This window comes from Mixophyes fleayi, chromosome 11 (assembly GCF_038048845.1).
Source record: "Mixophyes fleayi isolate aMixFle1 chromosome 11, aMixFle1.hap1, whole genome shotgun sequence".
NCBI lineage: Eukaryota > Metazoa > Chordata > Amphibia > Anura > Limnodynastidae > Mixophyes > Mixophyes fleayi.
In genome coordinates this window covers 86,433,311-86,458,559 of record NC_134412.1, presented here as the reverse complement: position 1 = coordinate 86,458,559, position 25,249 = coordinate 86,433,311, and the positions used below count along the sequence as shown (strand labels likewise).

Genomic DNA, 25,249 nt, shown 5'->3' with positions numbered 1-25,249 from the left:
TGATTAAAACACACTTGAATGTGACATTGTTTTTTTCCCCTGTTCTTTTCAATGCGTCCAACTCTCCAGAGCTTTGATGTTACTGCGAAAATTCAATCTGAATTGTAACATGATGGGGATATAGCCTTGGATGAGATGTCAGGAACGCCAGGCCACAATATGATTTAGAGCCAGCATGTCAGTATAATATTCTAATAAAATTATTGTTTAGACAAAAACCCGCCGGTAATAACTTAAAGATGGAACGACTCGTTGTCGGGAAAATCCATTGCTTAAAATGGAACGGCGGTTATGAGGTGGATTTTTGTCATGTAAGTGGAAGGGAGAAATCAAATTGCAGCTGTTAAAATGACAGGTATTTCTGAAAATATATAGGTGACAGGAGATATAGATTTCACGGGTCATTTTATTTACAGGGCGTGAAACCACGCGGTGCGATTTTTGGACTCGTGCGATGGAAGCATAGAGACACTTGGGATCCATCAACCCCTTTCCGCGTACTCTGACATGGCATCATCTTGCTGTCTTACAGTTTAACGTCATTTGTTGCTCCTATGCGTTTGGTTAACATATGTTATTGTATGCTGTGCGTAATTATGTTAATTGTTTTATAAGTTAGACAAATTATTCTTCAATGGCGTCAGGTGGAGTGTTAAATCAGGGATAAGAGAGAATAAGATGTCTGGGTTAAACAATTAGCGTATACAGATATAATACTGTCAGACTTTTCATGCTTAGCCAACAAGGTCATTGTTATACTAGTATCCTGGATTAGACTCCTAGGGGGGAATGTATCAAGCTGAGAGTTTCCCGGCGGGTTTGAAAAACCAATCAGATTCTAGCTATCATTTATTTAGTACATTCTACAAAATGAGAGCTAGAATCTGATTGGTTGCTATATAGGCAACATCTCCACTTTTCAAAACCGCCGGAAAACTCTCAGCTTGATACATTTACACCCTAGGCACCTTCTCCACACGAAGCCAGCGGCTCCCAACCTACATAGGGGAGGACACTCAGGGTTAAGTTTTATCATTTTCCCACATATCACAATATGAATACCACCATTAATCCGCCCATCACTAGCTCCACTACCATGGGAATACGGAAGGGTATACAACTTGAGTCTGGGAGTACTGTAAGTGTGTTCGTGGATTAGTGACTAGGAACTTGGCTTCTGTCACATGTGCATACTGTACCTGAAAAGAATTGCATCTATCTGGTGATTGTATATCCGCATGTCTGTATCGCCATCTACGGCACGAACTGCATATTGGTTGCATCAACTTACTGTTATATTCTTGTTTTTGAGCAATATATAATGCAATTTCTTCTTTTTTTACATCTTTTTCTGATCCTTTATCTATCATTTTCTAATAATACATTTTAATTTTATTAAATCTTTAACTCTCTGACATCCTGAAGACCATGTGGGTTTGGCACGCTCTGGCTTCCATTTAAATTATTTTCAGGAGAACTGAGATATCTCCATGTAATTAGCTCACACTATGCCCTAGGATGACTTATATTGGCCAGGTCTTCTCACTGTTATTCAAGGTCTCATTCTTACATTACAATACATGTTGGAATGAAAACGGGGGCTTCCTGCCCCTTTAAAACATAGGCCGATAGCAAGCCCCTATGTCTATCTGAGTCATTATTGTCCCACAATGTACTATACAACAGTCTACTCAAATGTAGGGATGTCCCTTCTTTGTATCAAGAACATGGTAACGTCCTATATAAATTAGCACTTGGAATCTGGCAAGTTGGTAGAAAAGTTTTAGATCATGAAAACATCCCACCGCTGACTCCACTATGGGACAACCCGCGATTTCCTCAGTTGGCCTATTTACCTAATCAGACGTTGTAGCCTTTCTCTCAGCACTGTTATCGGCCCCAATTATAGTTTAGAAGAAAATATGACTTTTTCTGGTTCATTAGATGATGAGCTATGGCCCTTCCCACCTGTATATTTTTTAGGGAAACTTTATTTTTGGCCAGAAAAACAATTGTCTTAAAGTGGATGGTACAAACACACACTCTCTACACTATCCCTATGGAGAACCTTGATTAATGACACCCTACCTTATGAGAAACAACTGTAAAGGCATTGAGCATGCTTAGAGACATTTAGCAAGAAATGGGAAGTGCGATGTGAGTCCCTTATGACTGCTGCCAAGGTCACATAACCTTGTTATTGCACTCAAACATTCTTCAATAGCCGTAGTTGTTCCAGGAGAAGTGTTGCCTTCCTTCGACCGTGGACTGTCATGTAACTATGTAAAGTGAGTGTATACGGTATCACATCCTTACATGTGTTGATATGCATTAAAAAAAATTGAATACATAAATCTAATAACAAAAATTGAAGGTTCTCAGAAAAAGCTGAAGGTCATAGAAATAGAGTTGGATTAGCATGGGTTCAACTAAGTGCAATTGATGTTAAATGCCTTTGTTAAAACACACTAATAATATATCAAGTTCTGATTGATGACCACATGCAGATTACACAATCATTGGCCATCTTTGTGACCCAAAAGCCCTTTCCCACTTTCCTTGCCTGTGGCACTCTGAATCTTACCTACTCTACTGATATTGCCATGCGTAGGTGTTAAGAGTTTATTGCAATGAAGAATGCATCATGGCTAAGGGCTAAGCAGAGAATCTGTGACACAATATCTGGTGACAGATCTCCCATTAGTTTAGCCGTGCATAGCTCGGGGTATTAATGTTAACTGCAAACAAAATATTTAGTCATCGTGAGCCGTTGACCACAATAAACTCGGTTTCGTCTATAGATACATGCTCTCATTTACGTTTTACAAAAATCCTCACCCTAGCAATAAAAAAAAAAATCAGCGCTACATTAATAATTAAACGTACATTATAACTTTCCATCTCTTTATCTACAATCTATATATATACGTAGCCATTATTCATACCATGCAAAGCGTCCGCAGACTTAGCAATATAGAGCTGTGTTTAGAAACTGGTTTATTTTAAAAGCGTCTTCTCATGCAAGTTGTTAATTTTCCATCAATCCCCGGCAAAACAAAGCATCTCGAGACAAAAATGTCGAGTGTGATATTTATCAAGCGTTTCCACATTCTGAAAAGCTTAAGCAATTATTCCTGGCTTAACCCCGGCCTTTATTTCACGCTCATTTATCAGGCAGTGAACCACTTTCCAACGTGTGTTTGCAAACAATCATATATCAATTGTGAGTGTAGCGATGACGTGGTGGGTATGTGTAGAGGGTATATAATGACAGTGGATGTGGGCTTTCACTTTATCAAGATGCCGCTGTTCTGAAACAAGTGGGAAAATATTGATGTCTGGTCGGAAAAAGAACAACATACTCAATAACGTGGAAGGTTTGATGTGTGTTATTCTTATACATTCTTTGCACAATACCATAATCATAAATACAACAGAAACTGAGTGTACTAACCAATCAGGAATGTTTTGGTTGTTTTAAAGATTTATTTTACTTGTTAAGTTTTAGGCTCTATAGTCACAATTGCATCAGAATAAACCGCAGAAGGCAGCCATTTTGCTGAAAAGGATAATGTCACTGACACTTAATTCAAATATTGGAAATAGCATCCTACAACATCCATCATAGTAATGAGGATAGCTCATTAACAGAGACGAGACAATCTTCCGTGGTTAGAGGAATTATTCAGTCCCCCCATGAAAAACAAATTCCATTTGAGTTACTGACGGGAGGCTTAGAAATTACGCAAAATTCCAGCGTTTTTGGTGACAATATTGTAGCTAGAGTAACAAACGTCAAACCTCAACATCACTCGCGTCTGGTTTACGCTACTGTAAGTATAAGCGTAAGTGATCTTTCCAGTTGTAAGACAAAAATCTAGAGGGTTTTTTTTTTTTGCACTGTAAAAACGTTATTTTTCCATTTTTATGGCAACAACCGTCGCTCTATTGTTTTCGTTATTTTAGCGTATCTGAAAAAGAGGCTCATAGTGGAAGTCAAGTTGAAGCTTAATAGGCAATCTCTCTCACCCATTTCTTATTTAATTCATGTACTTTGGGAAAAAGGAGTCACCTGAGCTACACAAACAAGATAAATTCCCAACAGTTCCCAACTCTTTTCATTGCATTTACAATATTCTCCATTAAGGCAAAATGCTTCAGGGTATCAGATGCTTACAATCAGAACGTGCAATTGCTTATCCTGTTTAGTCCATCGATAGACCTGTCAATGACACAGTGCATCAGTTGACAATATGGTACTCTGAAAAATATTTTTTCTAGGGTGGATATTCTTGTACATACCATCTTATCTGTGCACAAACTCTAGGAAGAGTTCCTAATGAGGACAATGGCATAGATTTATCAAACATTCTAAAAGGAAAAGTGAAGGTGTTGCCCATAGCAACCAATCAGATTCCAACTATCATTTTCAAGAATGTACTAGATACATAATAGCTATAATCTGATTAGTTGCCATGGGCAACACCTCCACTTTTCCTTTTTAGAAGGTTTGCAAACCTACCCCAATATCTCTAAGTGCTTTGTGTTATGGTGAAACCCTCCTGACGCCTGTGCTTCTTAATGCCCAGTGGTAATTACTATTTAACCATAACATGCCGACATTCCCGACTGGAAAATCGAGACAAAGTAGGACATCCCCCTCACCAAACCAAATCACTGTCAGATCCGCCCAAACTACGACCAGATCAACCCCAAACCATAGCCAAACTTGCCCTAACCACGGCCATATCCACACAATCCATGACCAGATACGTCCACACTATTTTGTTAACGACAACTAGTACTGTCCGGTGAAATTGACACTCTTGGGATGTATCTAACAAAAACCATTGACTGCTACTCAGACAACAGCAAAGGACAGTGAAACATTGCAAAGCAGCCATCATCTGTCTTTTAATGAAGAGTGAAACATGTTAGAAAACTTCCAAGCATCACTGCAAGCGCTAGTCAGCAGAGGAGCATAACGCAAATTAATAGCAATCTCTTCAGTTAGAATACCACATGGCGCCATATATATACCGAGCCCCCTGCTACCCGTAATAACTCACAGTACTTATTTATGAAGAAGTTAGGGCTCCATCTAATTCCTTCACAATTAAAATGGGAGCAGGAGACCATCAGGGGCGAAAATATTATTAAAGACATAACCTGTGATATGTGTCAAACCTTCTTTCAGCTAAGACAGCAACGTGAGCTGATTAGAATGAATGATGTAGCAATTGATCCAGCGCTTGCCTACTGTAACATGTTATTAAAATAAAACTTTATAAATCTCAATGTGACAATTCCTTTTTTATTAATTTCTCCCATGCAAAATTAGCACATCTCCTAACCACGCGCATAAATAAGGAAAAGGTTCCAGCTCGCTGGCATATTGCTGTCATTAATTTTTTAATATAAAAAGCCTTCTGATATGAACTCAGCATTTAAACGACACCAATTAATTTTCATGTTAAAAGTCTAAACAAACTTCATAACTAATTGCAGCGAGTCCTTGACCAGCCTACCAGCTTTCATCCTTATGGGAAATTTGCATTCTAGTGGAAGTCTGGAAGAGGTAGATACTGGGATATTATGATAATTGTCTTTTCTTCTATTATTTTCCTTTGCTAATTTTAACCCGAGTCACTACACACTTCCTATTTCCCTTGAAGATCTCCTTATTGTCAAGCAGTGTCGACCTGGGGTGTACGTAAAATGCTTTTATAGGGAACCACTGCTAAATCTAAAAGTTGTGATGTCACTATTAACAGATTATAGCAGGGTTTCCCAAACCCAGTCCTCAGGGCTCCCCAACAGTGCAGGTTTTCCGGATCACATGTGACATAATTAGGACCACCTGTGGATCTGTTACAATGTGTCAGTCAGTAATGAATACACCTGTGCTCCAGCAAGGAGATATGGAAAACCTGCACTGTTAGGGAGCCCTGAGGACTGGGTTTGGGAAACCCTGGATTATAGTTTTATATCCTCACTTAAGCATGCATCCGTAATAAGAAATAACAGCCCTTATTAAAATTTTAACGACGTTCACAGCGACATCAGAGCCTTATGACCTGTAAAAATCGCTCAGTGAGACATTATATCTTAATAAGGTCACAGAACTCATCACTGTGACTTCTATGGTATAGTATAGTTTCCTACTAAATTATATGTAGCAAATGACATTACCCCATGTATTACATAAAGATGCATCACAAGTTCAGGTTAATTCAGGCTCTGTTCTTGTTTAATAAATATTAATATTATGCATACAGAACGTTAATACCTAGTCCAATATGCGTGTTCTGATAAACTGTCAAAAGGTGCTGAACAGAGGGATAAAGTTAAAACTCAGAGGTTTATTAAAATAGACTGAGAGGTGTTTTCCACCTTCAAACGACTTTCATTTATTGGTTGGCACATTCTTTCCTGCGACTTTGATTACATGTATTGTTTTATATTTCAGACTTCCTTCCACGCCATATGGTACAGTTGTTTATTTTCAGTGTCCTGGGATGACACAAAGCCACTCTCTGGATCCCATTGTGTTTAATGTAGAAAGCATAGCACATCTCCTCCTAGTACAACTCGGCCTGATGATAACAATATGCAGCTGAAGTGCACAGGAGGGAACCATAAAGAGGGATAAAGAAATATCTTTAGCAAAAATTTGCAAGAGGGCACATACAAGACAACAAACTAAAGTCATCTGAAGGTCAATAATTGATTAATAATGGCTCACCAAATCTGAAACCTCTTATCTCTTGTGATAATATTTTAACTATGTCTTAGTAAAGTTTTCTTCAGGTTTTTATATTATGATATATAAAACAGTGGTTTATTTCCTTCTTCTCAGGGTGAGTTACTGAATATGGATCTTATTATTTGGAACAATATAAGCAGCACTGTGGCACAGTGGTTAGTATCGTTGCCTCACAACGTTGGGATCATGATTTTGATTCTGACCAAGGCCCTATCTGTGTAGAGTTTGTATGTTCTCCTTGTGTTTGCGTGGGGTTTCCCCCAGGTCCTTCAGTTTCCTCACACACTCCAAAAACATACTGGTAGTTTAATTGGCTTCTGACAAAATTGACCCTAGTCTGTGTGTGTGTGGTAGGGGCTTTAGATTGTAAGCTCCAATGGTGCAGTGATTGTTGTGAATGATTACATAGTCTCTGTACAATGCTGTGTAATGTCATTTGAGCTATATAAGTAAATACTAATAATAATAATAATAATAATAATAATATATTGTAAATTTATTGGATCCCTTTATATATATACCGTTCAAGTTTCTTAAGGTTACAAAAAAATATACTTGCCACCTAGGGGCTATAGGGGCATATTCAATTAAGTCTAAACATAGCGGATTTCCGTGTGCACCCCATCGGCGTACTGTATTATCACTTTACACGTGCGTATCGGCGATGTCTAGACTTAATTGGATATGCCACTAAGACTATGTTGATCTAGAGAAAAACTAACATTTGTCTCTTCTCTATATCATACTGAGTTAAAAGCTCAATTCAGTCTCTTATAAGTTGAAATATGAGCTGTGTTGCTTGATGTGAAGGTGCTGATCTTTTATGTCACATCTATAGGATAAGTCTCTTTAGTGGAGAGAGCTGTGACTGATCTTATTTTTTCAGGTGTAAGGTCGTACTTTTTCCCTTAGAATTTTCTATTAGGAAGCAAAACAAAATAATCTCAATGCATCGTAGAACTTATCCCTATCTGTACATTGCATGCAAAATAAATTAAATTACTATTCACATAAAGAAAAATCTACAACCCCTATGATTGTAACATAGTAATCTAGCAATGTAACTGTCTGCCATAATAACCCCACTGTTAAAACACAATTATTTAAAATGTACCCGTCACTTACTGTACACGGGGTGGAGGCAGCCATTGTGTGGCCTAATCCAATAGTCTTGAGAATGCAGCCTGTGGATCCGCTAGGAACTAATGACATCACTGAGGTACGAGGCACTCAGTGCCTCGTGTGTCTGTAATCTCACTAGTTCCTAGTTAATTCATAGAGTATTTGTTCAGACTGCCTCATCTGTGTACAGCTAGTGGATCTATTTTTTTTCACCTATCTTATGTATTACATTTAATAAAAGGCTTACAATGGTTTCTTTCCCTCGGTTTAGAAAAGTTTCAAAGTATTAAGAGACGTCTGGACAGTGTATATATTTCAGAACAGCCAACCCCCGCGGAGATTGGCTCCCACAGCTATCTAGTTTAGCAAATTGCAGACACACGCGTTTCACTCCACATCTTGAAATATGTTCCTGTCGCCATATGTCGGACAGAGGGCAAATTGATCTTGAACTAAAGATCGCTGATCCCTATGGCTAAGCTGAATGTTTAACCGGCGGTATAAAGAAAACACATGGTCAAACATGGGCACAGCATACGGTGAATGCCACAAGCATATCAGTGAGATACCAGAATAAACGGAAGGGATAACCATCAAATTATCAACTTTAAATTTCAGTGTACAAATAAGCTATCAAGTATTTGTGTGCTACATGAAAAAACAGTCAGTATTTAACTTATGTGCAAAACAGAACACTAATTTGCACCCCTTGCATTGTAACATGGTTTTGTCCAGGAGACTGAAATAAGAAGTTTCTTAAGTTAAGATCCTTAATGAATCAGGCCCCAGAATCGGAAACAAGGGTGGTAATTGTTCCGTTTAAAAAGTGTTCATAGAGAGTACACCATGGACCCACAGAAGTTTTTGGGAGCTTATCTTAAATCACTACACAGTAAAAGAAAGCACCAAGAAACTCCTATACAAACACAATACAGTTTTACTGAATCCGTGTGCTCTTTTATTTGTATTGTAAAGTATGTCATTTAAATCTATGTTTAAATGACGTTTTAAACTACTGCTTCCTACAAATACAACATTCTTAACAAATTCTTCACAGGGAATGTTCACTCATGTTTTAATTCATAGCTTCCAATTGATAATAAGATGACTCTTTCGCACACAGTGGAAGAACAGGAAGGCACGCCGGATACCTTTCCTAGAGAACTAATGAGTGGCGTTGTGGCAGGCTGGATTGTGTTGTGAAGAATGCCATAACAAAAAAAAAAGGCACATTGTGGTCTTCTGAGAAGCTGACTGATTTCTCCAGGGCTCGGCAAGCTGACCCGCTTCTCCCATGATAACACAGAAACAAAACACTCTACCTCAGTCCCCATTTGTCACTCAGTTGGACGCTTGCATTATTCCATAAATCTCTCCAGACAAGTTATTAAAAGTTATCTAAAAGGTACATTATATTTGTTTTAGCAGTTGGGCTCTAAAAAAATACACTGTAAGCTGAAAGTAAAAAAAAATATATTAATAACAGAAACCTGATAATAGATGTTTGTCTTAAAATACTCTCACTGCTTCTCTACATCAATTCTAAAAGTTAACTCTGGTGTAATTAGAAAATGAACAAGTATAACAGTTGTATTGAACTACCGTGTTTAGTCTCCATATGGTAATGTGTGTGTTTGTTTTTTGGGATTTTGACCACAAATCTATGGTCCTGATTCATTAAGGATCTTAACTTAAGAAACTTCTTATCTAAGTCTCCTTGACAAAATCATGTTACAATGCAAGGGGTGCAAATTAGTATTCTGTTTTGCACATAAGTTAAATACTGACTGTTTTTTCATGTAGCACACAAATACTTGATAGCTTATTTGTACACTGAAATTTAAAGTTGATATTTGTGTGCTACATGAAAAAACAGTCAGTATTTAACTTATGTGCAAAACAGAATACTAATTTGCACCCCTTGCATTGTACCATGGTTTTGTCCAGGAGACTGAAATAAGAAGTTTCTTAAGTTAAGAACCTTAATAAATAAGGCTCTATGTCTATATTTAAAACAGGACGTATTGCTTTCTAGGAATATCTGTCACACTATAGTGTAAGTGCTTATGGTGTTAGTGATAAATATACTAGCTATACCCCAGAGCTCACTGTCAGTTTGTTCCCTCGTATAACGCGGGATATGAAGACATCACTTAGGAATGCGCACTGGATCCATTAGTCATCAATGTATTCTCAATTGACATACGTAGTGCAGTGTGTTTAAACCAAGGCTTAGGGGCCTATTTCTGAACATGGTTTTAGCCATCGGGGTCAAGCTCCAAAAAGCTAGGCTTTACAGAGCCCGGACCACAGTACCCATTGAGAATTATGGGTACTGTGGTATAATGCGCTACTTAGCCTAAGGCAGGGGATATCTAGGATATTTCTTGCGTTAGGCTTTTGTTAAAAACCATTGTTTCTCCTATTAGAACAGGCACTATGTGAGCACTACAGCCAGCAGTGTGTGTTACACCACTGACCACCAGTCTGACCAGTCCTGGCAGGTGTGGGCAATAACCTCCAACATTTTTCAATATTATTGCAAAGTATTATAAGTGGTACTTCTTAATGTCACCCGGCTGGCATAATGTTCTGGAGAGAACAGTGGATACTAATTGAGGCTTAATATAAAGTAATTGGAGTGCAACACAATCAAAACCTCAGGATCCACAGTTTAGTAAAGCAGCAAGCAGTTGATAAGCTATCCCTCTTTGATTTAAACATAAATATATTAAAAGGACACTGCGCTCATACTAAACACAATTATATTTCTACTATGTGAATTATTACAACAGATTAGCCATATACTAATATTTTGATGTAGGTTAAAATAGCTGATATCGATATGCTCAAATTGTATTAATTGAACCTAGGTGAATAGCGTAGGCAGTCTTTTGGGCGATGGGGGCACAGTGCAAAACATACTATACTGTAAACAGACCCTACATAAAAATCATTAATCAAATTATGACAGGTTCTCCTTAATATGAATAGGGAATGAGGTCTTGTGCAAGACTTTCCTTTTGATTGAGTCAACGAGCCAAATTTTCTATTGGCCGAGAACACTGACACAGTCGCAGAAACAAGACGGGACAATTCCCTGCTGCTTCCAGGACCACAATATGTCCCGAAGTAGTGTATTAAGTGTTCTCTCAGGGATAACCAGAGATATGAAACTACAAATCTGCACAACATATTACTCAATTAAATATTGCCGTAAACCTTGTTAAAGCTTGCCAGGCAAAATTTGGACTTACACCTCTGGCTGATTACACAAGAAATTTAGCATCAAAATCTGAAACAAGCAAGAGAGATCTAAGACTGATGTTTCTATTCGGGACAAAACATCAACATCTCCCAATTATTTCTAGAATTTTGTGGGTTTTATCACAGCACAATCTATAACACAAGTCTATTATGTTCATAGAGTCTTTAAGTGATTATGTGAATACGTTCGTTTACAGTCTTTTAAGTGTAATTTCATCTGTAAGTTATAACCCTAAGGCCCCATACCTGCTGGTGTTTATAACATGTATTTTATACATGTAAACAGGTCTGATACTGGAATCCATTGTTTCCAGTGTCACCAATAATCCTACTAATACTTGAGAGCTTATTTGTACACTGAAATTTAAAGTAGATATTTGTGTGCTACATGAAAACACAGTTAGTATTTAACTTATGTGCAAAACAGAATACTAATTTGCACCCCTTGCATAGTAACATGGTTTTGTCCAGGAGACTGAAATAAGAAGTTTCTTAAGTTAAGATCCTTAATGAACCAGGCCCATAGTCACAAAGGTATATGAACAGTGTTTGACATGCGTTTTTTTTTTTGCGCTATTACCAATGCTGAAAAGCGCTCATGCCACACCAGTGGATACCTGCCCTAACAATGATAATATCAGCCCTGTGTTTTTTAAGATATAGTTTGCTTCCAGGAACACTTTTCTCACTTTGTATCTTTTAAAAATGCTGGCGGGGAAAATGCAACAAACAGTGACATCACAAATCTGTGGGTCATGTTGAGCTGAAGGCAAATTGCATTTTTGCCATATAATACGTTTTTTTTTTACTTTTGCGCATAAAGCTTTAATTTTAGAACTAGTGCTTTGTGCGCTTGTGCAGAAGTAAAACAAACGTATTATACGGCAAAAACGCAATTTGCATTCAACTCCACAATAGCCCCTTTGTGTGCAGTGCTTGTGGTGGAAAACTACATCTACCATGCATTGCAGTAGCAATATACAGTATCTGTCTCCTCCATCGGCATCTGGCTATAGCTAGGTTGTATCACTCAGTGTCTGCACAGAAGTACGCTTTCTCTCTTGCAGAGAGACTAACAGAGAATAACATTTACAGTGTAAGGGGATGGACCAGACAACCGTAAGTCTACACTGTATTTTATCCAAATCAAATAAACTAGATTATTCAACAGGGGGTCCAGGCAGTACTATACTAAAGTAAAATATCAGAGGTAACATGTTGTATTGGCAAATATATATATATATATATATGTTGGGCCTTTATAGACAAGCCATTTGTTTGCAAAGTGCCATTTAAGTAGTGGGCAGCACGGTGGCTCAGTGGTTAGCAATTCTGCCTCACAGCACTGGGGTCATGAGTTCAATTCCCAACCATGGCCTTATCTGTGTGGAGTTTGTATGTTCTCCCCGTGTTTGCATGGGTTTCCTCCCACACTCCAAAAATATACTGGTAGGTTAATTGGCGGCTATTAAATTGTCCTTAGTCTCTCTCAATCTGTGTGTGTGTGTGTGTGTTAGGGGATTTAGATTGTAAGCTCCAATGGGGCAGGACTGATGTGAATGAGTTCTCTGTACAGCGCTGCGGAATTAGTGGCGCTATATAAGTAAATAGATGATGATGATAATGAAGTATGACAAAAATATGCATATAGTCATGAAAAGGAACACACCATTTAAAATAAACACTATGCAGCTTATTGTATGACTCATATAGATCCGTACAGAAAACCATGTGTATTACCGAGGTCCATTTAATCCAATTTACTTCTCTAAAAAAAAAATCCAAAACAGATAGGAATAAAGATGGGAGTGAATAATCCTTTAAGCGGATGGCACAATAAATTTATTTTATCAAGTTTATATTTCATAAAGGAAAACCTATTTTTGAACATTAAGCGGTTTTCCCTGAAATTTTAAGAAATCCCTTTCTACTAGTAGTACTTTGGTGGGGATCCCGTCCATGTGACCAGTAGCTGTATTTACCAGGATCCTGGCACTCACTTATAGCCAGTAGCTTTGATGAGTATGTAATGGGAGGTCGGATACAATGTCTCTAACTGATATCTAACTTAGATACATCATGTCAAATCTCTCCTGCGCTAGAGAAAGCTGAGCAGCACCAAAGGGGAACAACTGAATTCTCATCTATACGTAAGTGCCGGGACCCTGGTAAATATAGCAATTGGTGGAGGTCCTAGGGGGGAGGAGATCATTCCAAAATACCATGATTGGGACTGTGAGTGATTTAGTCAAATTGATTTTTATAGTGGAAAAATCGCTCTCAAATATATTCAAGGTTATTTGAAGTGCGCGTAGTTAAATATTAAGGGATTTGGGAGTAACAGAATGTGATTTTGTAAATAATAATTAGAATGCGCTACTGTATAATTATATCATTTGCATAAGAATTTTTTCACACGTGTCTGGATTTATTATGATTTAGCGTAATTCACAGAAGGCTAAATACATACAAATGTCAAAATATATATTTTCTTTCTGAAACGCCGATAACGCATCAAGTAGATTCATATTGCATCTGACTGTTTAAAGCATATTTTCTTTATAGCCTTCTGGTTGTTGTACTCTTATGTGATTGATTATTTCTCTACAAATGTTTAATATATGACACAGCGTTAATGACCCAAATGTGTTGTTACCCACAGCAGTCAATCTAATATTAGTTATGATTTATCTGCTTGGCTGTTGTGAGCTTACAGCATATCTTTGCTATTTGCTTAGGACTCTAGTGCATAATTGCCAACCGTTCCAGGTTGGCCAATGGGAGATCAGGGTAGGAGGCGGGCATGAGGGGGTGTGGTTCGGTGAAACGCGTCATTTTGGCCCCACTCCTGTGATGTAATGACGCAAATGCCTCATTTTACCATGGGAGAGGGGGGTATTGGGGGAAGCGACAAGTCAAAATGATGTGATTCCCTGAGAATCGCATCACAGAGGCTCAAAATCTGCCCACTTCACTAGAAAGTGATTATTGGTCTGGTTATGTCCTGTGACCTTTTAATAAAAACAATATTGAATCTTTCTGTCTTTCTTCGGTGTCCTTAGCCAATGTTTCTATATTATCCAGGACATTTTGCTTCTATCAGTTGCCTTGGATGTAGCACAGATGTGCTGGCCGTGGAGCCGTTCTGTGTTGTATCTAAGGGCAAGAAACAACTCTGCTGGATGATATAAAGGACTTGGTGAAAAACACGGAAGGAAAAACAGACAGAAAAAGCATGTAAGGGTAAGAGGGGCATGTACCAATAAAAGAAAAGTCATCTGTCAATGGAGATCCCCTTTAACTTTGAATCCCTATTTTGCCACAAATCACACCCATTGATGCACTTAGAATAGCAGAAAGAATACACAATATTATTAAAACAACATTTTCTAAAACATGTATCAACATATATATATATATAATATTATTTACATATCACATCTTTACGAATAATATTACATAGATGATGAAATTACTGTTGTAATAAGCAGCACACACAACATCAACTTTAGGATGTGAGGTTGAACTTACAACTATATATTTGTCAACATGTAAAAACAATTCCCAAGGTCTGTTTGCTGCTTTAGACAAAATTAGACACTGAGGGGGGAATTCAATGTTTCAGTTCAGGGAACTGCGAGCAAAAAGTGGGCGTTGAAACTACCGTAATAACGGTAATTAAGTGCATTATTACCGTAATAATGGTAATTAAGTGCATTATTACTGTAATAACGGTAATAATGGGCAGGCCGCGTTACTTTTACACTTAACGCGGCCAATTGAATTTCCCCCTAACGGATCATAGTATATTACACTGGCCTACATGACTCTGCTACTAATGATACAATCATAACTTTATTGTATTTTAAATCATCTCCTTTTAAGTTGCAATTTATATAGCACAGTAAAATAATAGACTGCAAACATAGTTTCCATCACACAGGTGTATGTGGGGACAACACATTGCAGGGGAGAAAACCTACAGAGAATTCGGTAATTATCTGACTTCTAACTATGAGATTATTAAGTACTATGTCTAAAGGAGACCAAACTGAAAGCCAGTACAAGTAAGGCCCCCATACACACTCAAATCTGGCCGCTTGACACAAGTGCCACACACACACACAATAGTGTACATGGCTAAATTGTACCAATCCAGCCATTTGGCACTCGGGCGGAATGGCTAAACCCAATTGGTCATAAGTGTGGTGGCTCAAGGACTGCACATATGGTAAGTTATACCATTGTAAGTTTAGGCCAGTCCCGATCAACACCAGAATATTCCTGATCCAATGTTGAGTGGAATCGGTCATTTCACACATGCTGTAATTTGTTTGCCTGTTAGGGCTAACATCGTCTGATGGAGTCTACAAATTGTAGTGTGTATGGTCACCTTAAAGCAGGGTGACCATGCACACTGTTAATATCAACTTTAACTCAACTTGATTTTAATGACGATTTAAATTGTGACTTAAATCACATGAGTATTTAAAAAAAACAAAAACATTGATTGAAATGACCATTAAAAAAATCCAGAGTTTTAACAAGCTTTTAATAGTAATTGGCATACTGTGCAATATGGACCATAGTCCTTTGACCTTTCATTAGCTGCTCCACTAATAAAAGGTCTATATCTATGGCTCTTGCTTGTTGACCTAATTTAATTATGATTCATGTGATACAAAGAGGTACAGCCAACAGACAAGTCACAGATAATTCCAGAATCCGGAGAGAATAGCCAACACCACACCAGTGTTTCAAGTTCAGAGAGAAAGGAAGTTGAAAGAAGGAACTTATCACTGTAAAAGCGACCTCGTTTAATGACCTCTTGTTTGACCACGATGTTGTGTCAACAGTGGCACCAATAGACTGGTGGAAAGTGCACATTGGTTCAGAAACTGTAGCTGGTAATGAAAATAGCAGTAGAGCAATCGCTAACAGCTGCAGCATCTTCAGCTTCAGTAGAAAAAATATTTTCCACATTTGGGTTGGTGCAGTCAAAATTGAGAAACTGCTCGGGTACTGACAAAGCTGCAAAACTTGTGTTTCTTTTTAAGGCGTTCAGTAAACCTAATGTGTAGGCTCATTCAGATTAACAAGGCAAGGCAATTGCCAACTATTGTAACTTTTAGCATCATTTCTGTTTCTTTCCTTTTGCAGTTTGTGTTGTGATTTGTGTGTAGTTTGCTGTGCCGTGATTGGTGACACTATCAAGTCATGTAAATTGAATATATTAAAGATACAGTATTTTAAAATAACTTTGTATTATTGTGTTTTACTTGGTTTATTTGTTTACTTGATCATTTTTTTAAGGATCAAAAAAAAATCAAAAAATCTGATTTAAATCAAAATAATCTGATTTTTTTAATTTTTTTCAAAAAAAACGTGATTTTGTTCATAAAGATGCCCACACACGGGCAGAGATTGCCAGTTTCAGGTAAATCCACCAGACAACACTCCCAGAGTGAGCTCAAATCAAGCTGGCATAAAAACCAAGCAAAGGATATTTATGGATTTAATTTTTGTCTCTGCTAAGTATTGCAATAATAAGCTACAATGCATATTCCACGTTTAAAAGACCAAAGATAAAGACCTACTAATTTAGCAAAAATGTGTTATTTTTATTTCTACATTTTATATACAAAAAGACACAATACACAAAACTAAAACTCAAAGAAACTAACTCAATATTATATAGGTACCATTTAAAGGTCAATTATCACGTAACAAATAAATACACAATGACGTACTCTTCTGCTAATTGATGCACAACTAAAACCTTATGAACAAAAACAAACATGTATATGTTTTAATCAATAAAGTGTAGTACCTTTTCTAGCCTGTAGATGTTGCTGTATATGACGGACTTATGGATAGTAGTATACCATGTACAGCAACAGTGATAACTTTAGCCTAACTGTGAACAATGTATATTTTACAAAGAGCTGAAAACAACGAAATATATAAATTTCCTCTTTTCTATTGAACTCTGCTTTAAAATTCAATTAGATTCAATTTTTACAGAACGCTGTAAAAATTATATGTTCATGGTAATTCCCCCTTCATAAAAAATCTATTTTATATTCACATTCCATTCTTCCATCTTTTAATTTCCAAGCTGACTTTCCTTTAACACAATAAAAAATAAGATTTCAATTAATTTATTTAATGTCACCTCCAATCAGGGTTGTCCACTGGCGGGCACTGAATAATCGGTAAAAAGGATCAATATTAATTATACAAGGTACAGTGGCAAAGATTGTTCCTACCTTGTTTTAGGGGAAGTCGTCAGCCATTCTTCATGCTTTTCAAACGTTATTAAATAAGCTGCGATTTCCTGAAGGAAAAGAAGAAAAGAAATAGATGCAGTCATATATATGCTTTTATTGCGGCAAACATTAAGCACGAATCAGACAATGTGTTATCGGGCGACACTGGTGAACAAGCAGAGACAACAAAGTACGGAACTTAGAGTCGGGAGGCCTGGGAGAGAGCTCGCTGCGGCTCATTGGGTTGGATTATGCTGAGTTAGACCTTCTGCCTCTTGTTTGGCAGATATTTTGTATGTGTTTGTCAGTGATATATACTTTGACAATCTAGTGAGCGTTAATGTTTTTGTTATGTGTGCCGTGGCGTTCAAGTGCACGGCCAATGATCCTGCAAAGTGCTTAAAAGTGGAGCCAAGTTAACTTCGGAAAATGCTGAGAAATGAAAACTGTTACGTGATTGTGAAAAAAATAAATGTATATATTTTTAATGAATAGAACAGAGAAAGTGATATCGGAGCTGTCTTTATCAACTGACATCATTAATTATGCACTTTTTTTAGTTTTTCCATTGCATTAGTTCAGGCCTGGCTAACCTTTGACTCTCCAGGTGTTCATCATCATCATCATCAGTTATTTATATAGCACCACTAATTCCGCAGAACTGTACAGAGAACTCATTCACATCAGTCCCTGCCCCATTGGAGCTTACAGTCTAAATTCCCTAACACACACACAGACAGACAAAGACTATGGTCAATTTGATAGCAGCCAATTAACCTACCAGTATTATTTTGGAGTGTGGGAGGAAACCGGAGCACCCGGAGGAAACCCACGCAAACACAGGGAGAACATACAAACTGCACACAGATAAGGCCATAGTCGGGAAGCGAACTCATGACCCCAGTGCTGTGAGGCAGAAGTGCTAACCACTAGGCCACTGTGCTGCCCACTACAAGTCCCAGAATGCTTTGCTTGCTATCGGCTGGAGGAACCAAACCTGCATTAGTTAATCTGTGTGTAATGCCTCTATCCAATGTTCCATATTCTGCGTGATACCCTCCATGCCTCCCACAATTGCCCAGGTCTGTCCATTATCCTTAGCAACAATATCCAACTTGTGCTCATCCCTGCACGATGAAATCTGTACAAGCGCATTTGCGTACAAATCAGTGCACGGAGATGGAAAATAAAACATGATCAACAGTATTTTTCAGAGAATTTCTCTAGGTGTTGCCAACTGGGAAGAAGATTGGGCATTGCCGTTTTCCGGTGCCCATCAGTGCCAGCTGTGAAGATTATCCCCTAAACAACAACACTACGTACTTTGCAGCAATCATTGAAAAACGTCAAATCTCACCCACCTGTCCCTGCAGAGAGAAGTTTTATATAGTCTTTTGTTCCTTATATATGGAATGCAATGCTATCTTCTTGGATGAAACAAGCCCACACGCTACTATAAATCTTTCAAGACAGTTACACAAATATGAATGAACAGATGCGGCCAGATTCTCCCACCAAGAGAGGAGTCGTTTGAAATTACACCAATAACTTCACATACTTTTCTGTACTGCTGAGCGTGTAGCAAAGTCATCAAGCTTTGAGGGGGAGAGAGAGAAAAAAAAAAAAAAAAAGCACGGACACCTGAAGGAACATTAAATATTTATAAACACAACAACATCTTTGCAGATGGAATTACTGATTTATTAATAATTTCCATAAAAAGCCAGTGGGTGACATCCACATAAGTCATATCTTTTGCTTTCAGGCGTGATTCCGCCCATTAATTTCAGATCTGGATTGGTCGAGTCCGATTCGCTAACAGTAAATTGGCAGAGCTTGTTTAAATTAAAGCGGGATTGACACTTAAATATAAAACTTATTTATTACACATTAGAAGGATGTAGAGATTATAATTCCCAAATCCTAAGTCCCAAATTAATTTCCCTTTCTTCAACGTTTTTGCTGAATAAGTACATTAGGGGATCATTCAGATGTTAGGGCTGAAGTGTGCTGTGCGTGGGGGACAGTATGACCGTAGTCTGAATGCGCTGAATGCATGCACAGCACGCTGAGAGCTGAGTAGGCATATTCATCAGTAATGCCAAACCACCACCGCTGTACCGGTCTGTATAACACACTGCACCAGCCTGTGGTCGGTATAACACACTGCACCAGCCTGTGGTCTGTATAACACACTGCACCAACCTGTGGTCGGTATAACACACTGCACCAACCTGTGGTCAGTATAACACACTGCACCAGCCTGTGGTCTGTATAACACACTGCACCAGCCTGTGGTCTGTATAATGCACTGCACCAACCTGTGGTCTGTATAACACACTGCACCAGCCTGTGGTCTGTATAACACAATGCACCAGCCTGTGGTCTGTATAACACACTGCACCAGCCTGTGGTCTGTATAACACAATGCACCAGCCTGTGGTCTGTATAACACACTGCACCAACCTGTGGTCTGTATAACACACTGCACCAGCCTGTGGTCTGTATAACACACTGCACCAACCTGTGGTCGGTATAACACACTGCACCAACCTGTGGTCTGTATAACACACTGCACCAGCCTGTGGTCTGTATAACACAATGCACCAGCCTGTGGTCTGTATAACACACTGCACCAACCTGTGGTCTGTATAACACACTGCACCAGCCTGTGGTCTGTATAACACACTGCACCAACCTATGGTCGGTATAACACACTGCACCAACCTGTGGTCTGTATAACACACTGCACCAGCCTGTGGTCTGTATAACACACTGCACCAACCTGTGGTCTGTATAACACACTGCACCAGCCTGTGGTCTGTATAACACACTGCACCAGCCTGTGGTCGGTATAACACACTGCACCAACCTGTGGTCTGTATAACACACTGCACCAAGCTGTGGTCTGTGTAACACACTGTACCAGCCTGTGGTCTGTGTAACACACTGCACCAGCCAGTGGCCTGTATAACGCACTGCACCAACCTGTGGTCTGTATAACACACTGCACCAACCAGTGGCCTGTATAACACACTGCACCAACCTGTGGTCTGTATAACGCACTGCACCACTCTGCATTGTCACACTAATCGCTGGGATACTTTTTTAACAATTGTTGGGCCCTGTCTGCAAGGTGCCTTAAAAAAATGGTGGGGGAAAGAAATGTTGACATGAATCAGTTGCGGGGTTGTGTTTTTCAGTTGCCATGGAGACCTGATTTTTCCTTAAGGCCAGTCCGGCAGTAAGCTGTCTAATGATATCCTATGTTTTGTACCCATATTTATGCCAACACATTGAGTGGCGCTGCTGGAAACTTTAGGGCTGTCCACATGATACAGACGCCATTTTCTTGAAGTCCCTATTGTGTCACACACTGCAATAGATCCCTTGCCGCTAGTATTTACCTGGTGAACGAACTGCTGTGATCAATGGGATGAACTTGAAAAAGATTACAGATTGCCAAAAAAATCGTAAATTGTACTAAAACTCACAACATAATTTGCAGCTATTTTTTTTCAATAACATTAACATATTATGTATGCAGGCTGCATGAGAAGGGAAACAGTGATTTCAGTTCATTGATAATCTGGCTAATAGTCACTTCCAAATTGAGTTTGGCAGGTCCATGATCATTAAAACCTGAATTGGTTCCTAAGCTCTGATAAAGTTTCAACTAATAGCTGTTTGGACAACAAAATTTCACAAAAATGCTACCTCAAGAAGAGCGGAGATTTTTTTTTCCTAATTTATTTAGAAACTGCAAGTTTGTGCTTCATACAAATAGAGAAATTATACAGAGCGATTTAGTGTGCGTCTTTTACCTTCTTTTCGGAGGGATACTTTAATGAGATATTTCGTTATGTGTCCCCCAGCAAACAAGACTGGAGGTGATGCACAATGTCAGTCACTTAAATCTGAACCACGTTAAACCCTCTATAAACATTTGCCTATATGATAGTGTTTTATAAAACAATCCAAATTTTATTATTGACTCTCCCAGTAGCATGATTGTCTTTGTGTCTTGTATATTTACCTGCTTGGTGTAATTTTTACATTCCTCATTGTTAGCCACACAGCACACACCACATTGTACAAACCACACTGCACACACCACATTGCACATACCACACAGCACACACCACATGGCACACACCACATTGTACAAACCACACTGCACAAAACACATGGCACACACCACATTGTACAAACCACACTGCATAAAACACATTGCACACACCACATTGCACACACCACATTGTACAAACCACACTGCACACACCACATTGCACAAACCACATGGCACACACCACATTGTACAAACCACACTGCACACACCACATTGCACAAACCAATTTGCACAAACCACATTGCACACACCACATTGCACAAACCACATTGCACAAACCACATGGCACACACCACATTGTACAAACCACACTGCACAAAAAACATTGCACACACCACATTGCACACACCACATTCTACAAACCACATAGCACACATCACATTGTACAAACCACACTGCACACACCACATTGCACAAACCAATTTGCACAAACCACATTGCACACACCACATTGCACACACCAGATTGCACAAACCACATTGCACAAACCACATTGCCATCTACATTGCTAAAACCCCACTGCACAAACCCCTCATAGAAGAAATCTTAGTGGCACAAAAAGTGGACAGTAGCTCCTCCTGCAAATCATAAGTCTCTATCAGTGAATCACGGAGCTGCCCAGTTATATGTTCACTGAACAAGAGCTCCAATTTACTAAAGAGCTAGCAGGTAAGGCTCCAGAAGTACTTAGAGTATTGTCCAAAATCTCTGAGCTGACTCGAAAAATGAGGAGCCGCTGTATGCTCCACCATATCTGGAGACGAGTATAATATACTCTATACCTTGTGCCTAGAATACAAATGTAAACCATATCTGAAGCTTAATATAATTTGCTGAGTCATGCCTTCTGTCAAGTACAAAAAGCTGAGCCATATCTACTGCCAAGTATATTACGCTGAGCCATATCTACTGCCAAGTATATTACGCCGAGTCATATCTACTGCCAAGTATAATACGCTGAGCCATATTTACTGCCAAGTATAATATGCTGAGCCATATCTACTGCCAAGTATATTACGCCGAGTCATATCTACTGCCAAGTATAATACGCTGAGCCATATTTACTGCCAAGTATAATATGCTGAGCCATATCTACTGCCAAGTATATTACGCTGAGCCATATCTACTGCCAAGTATAGTATGCTGAGCCATATCTACTGCCAAGTATAGTACGCTGAGCCATATCTACTGCCAAGTATAGTACGCTGAGCCATATATACTGCCAAGTATTGTACGCTGAGCCATATCTACTGCCAAGTATAGTACGCTGAGCTGTATCTATAGCCAAGTACAGTACGCTGAGCTATAATTACTGCCAAGTACAGTACGCTGAGCCATATCTACTGCCAAGTATATTACGCTGAGCTGTATCTATAGCCAAGTACAGTAAAGCTGACCCATATCTATTGCTAAGTATATTACGCTGAGCCATATCTACTGCTAAGTATATTACGCTGAGCCATATCTACTGCCAAGTATAATACGCTGAGCCATATCTACTGCCAAGTATAGTACGCTGAGCCATATCTACTGCCAAGTATAGTATTCTAGCTATCATTTATTTAGTACATTCTACAAAATGAAAGCTAGAATCTGATTGGTTGCTATAGGCAACATCTCCACTTTTCAAACCCGCCGGAAAACTCTCAGCTTGATACATTTACCCCCAGGACTAAGGTTGTATAGATTATAATGAACAAACGAACACAGTCATGCTTTAAATGACACAGAACCTTAAACATGAGAGACACTCATGTTAAACGCCCAAAGGTCACACAAGTACATACTTGCTAAAATTTTGACATAATTCCCATTCTCCTTTTTTTCATCTTAAGTACAATTCATTATATATTAAGTGATAAAGCCCAAAGAAGAAGAATAGATATTAACAGCATTTTAATGTACTCTTGATAAACATTGAATAGAAGGACAATTCCAGGGACTGTAACTGTAAATTAGCAATAGTTGGCATCTATGAGAGAATGAGCTGGCACTCAAACCTTCAAAAGGGCCACATATCACCCTTAATCTCAAGCTGTAACAAACAATCTGATAATAAAGTAGGAAGGAGCTGGGGGCCCCTGGTGAACATTCGGAGGGTTGCATGTGGCTCTAGGCCTTACAGCTGGTTGCCCATCACTGAACTAGATGCTATGTTAAGATCCAGGAAAATAATATATTTTCGTATGAGCTATATAATATTTCCTGTTTACTACTAAATAACAAACCACATGAACGGGAAATGTTGAGCAGAAAAGGAGAGCATTACTAATGATACATAAGTGGATCTGCAAGTGAACGAGCTACATTGAGAGCAGCTGAGTGTAACATTCAGCATATGGAGAAGAGGTTGCAGAACCTTTGTGCAGAATAATATGAAGTCGCAAAGGTTAACAGCAGACGCAACTGTAAAATAATCCAATCTCAATCCTTTGCCCTGAAAAATACAGAGGGTTTATTGTTCCATCAACTATTCCTCAAAAATATGGCTATTTCCACATCGTCTAGAACCACTGAAATGTGGCTATGACATTTTACTATTTAATACATTTCTCATAGTTTCCAGCATTCCATAGAATTCAGTTGCTTTGGGGTATTATATAGATTGGAATTTTGAACTTTTATACTTTGTTCTTTAGATTTTATCTCCAAGGAGAAGGAGAAGGAGGTAGGAAATAGATCACTGAGAGGAAAAGAATCAATCAGTTAGACAATGGGGTTTGCAGATTACTACCTAGGCTCAACTAACATGCTGTTACCCTTAAAAATAGTAGGCAATGTGGCAAATCTAATATTATTATACATTAAATCCAAAAATATAAGGGCATCAACCATCTAGGGTTTTATTTTTCTATCATTTACCCAAAAGTTGAAATAATATGATAATATGTTTCAAACACACACATTCTAATACCTCTATGGACATTAACTGTTATAAATGCCCGTGACTGGTGCTCTATGAGATCAATATTATAGGAAAGGGATAAGAAGTTTAATTGCTTAATGGTTACTTATTTAAATGAGAACTACTGGGGGTAAATTTATCAAGCTCCGGGTTTCAAAAAGTTGAAATGTTGCCTATAGCAACTAATCAGATTCTAGTAATCATTTATTTAGTACATTCTACAAAATGACAGCTAGAATCTGATTGGCTGCTATAGGCAACATCTCCACTTTTTCAAACCCGCAGCTTGATAAATTTACCCCCCGAAATATTCTAAAATGAGCTTTTTAACTAGAAATATCCCAATCTGCACTGTAACTCCAGGGGGTAAATGTATCAATATGCGGGTTCTTCAACACCCGTGTGTTCAGCCTCTTCCGCGATTAAATTTCAAGCGGCGCTGCATTGTAAAGGGAAGTTAACCCTTTACAATGCAGCGCCGCTTGAAATTTAATCGCGGAAGAGGCTGAACACGCGGGTGTTGAAGAACGCGCATATTGATACATTTACCCCCAGGTGTGTCTGTGGTCAGCGTGTTTGTGAACCAGATCAGACACGCATGTATGTCAGCTTCCAAGATATTAAAGAATTAAATTAGGAGCATTTGGTAATTTCTCTGGTGGAATTTGACCTTAAGGGGGGTATTCAATTGTTAGCGAGACGGGTGAAAATCCTGCGCTCGAAAAAATATTACCGTTAATACGGTAATTTACTCGCTGGATTTCAGCGAGTAATTACCGTATTAATGGTAA

At 38.6% G+C, this 25,249-nt stretch overlaps 1 protein-coding gene across 4 annotated transcripts in view; it reads right to left on the bottom strand.

Moving 5' to 3' along the window:
- The window catches only part of CAMTA1 (calmodulin binding transcription activator 1), a 1,141,371-nt gene that overhangs the window by 839,450 nt on the left and 276,672 nt on the right, over positions 1-25,249 (bottom strand). For all 4 annotated transcript variants that reach the window (XM_075190128.1, XM_075190126.1, XM_075190127.1 and 1 more), the window contains exon 3: positions 17,425-17,492. In XM_075190128.1, coding sequence (XP_075046229.1) covers positions 17,425-17,492 — 68 coding nt within the window. The remainder of the gene's footprint in view (positions 1-17,424; positions 17,493-25,249) is intronic.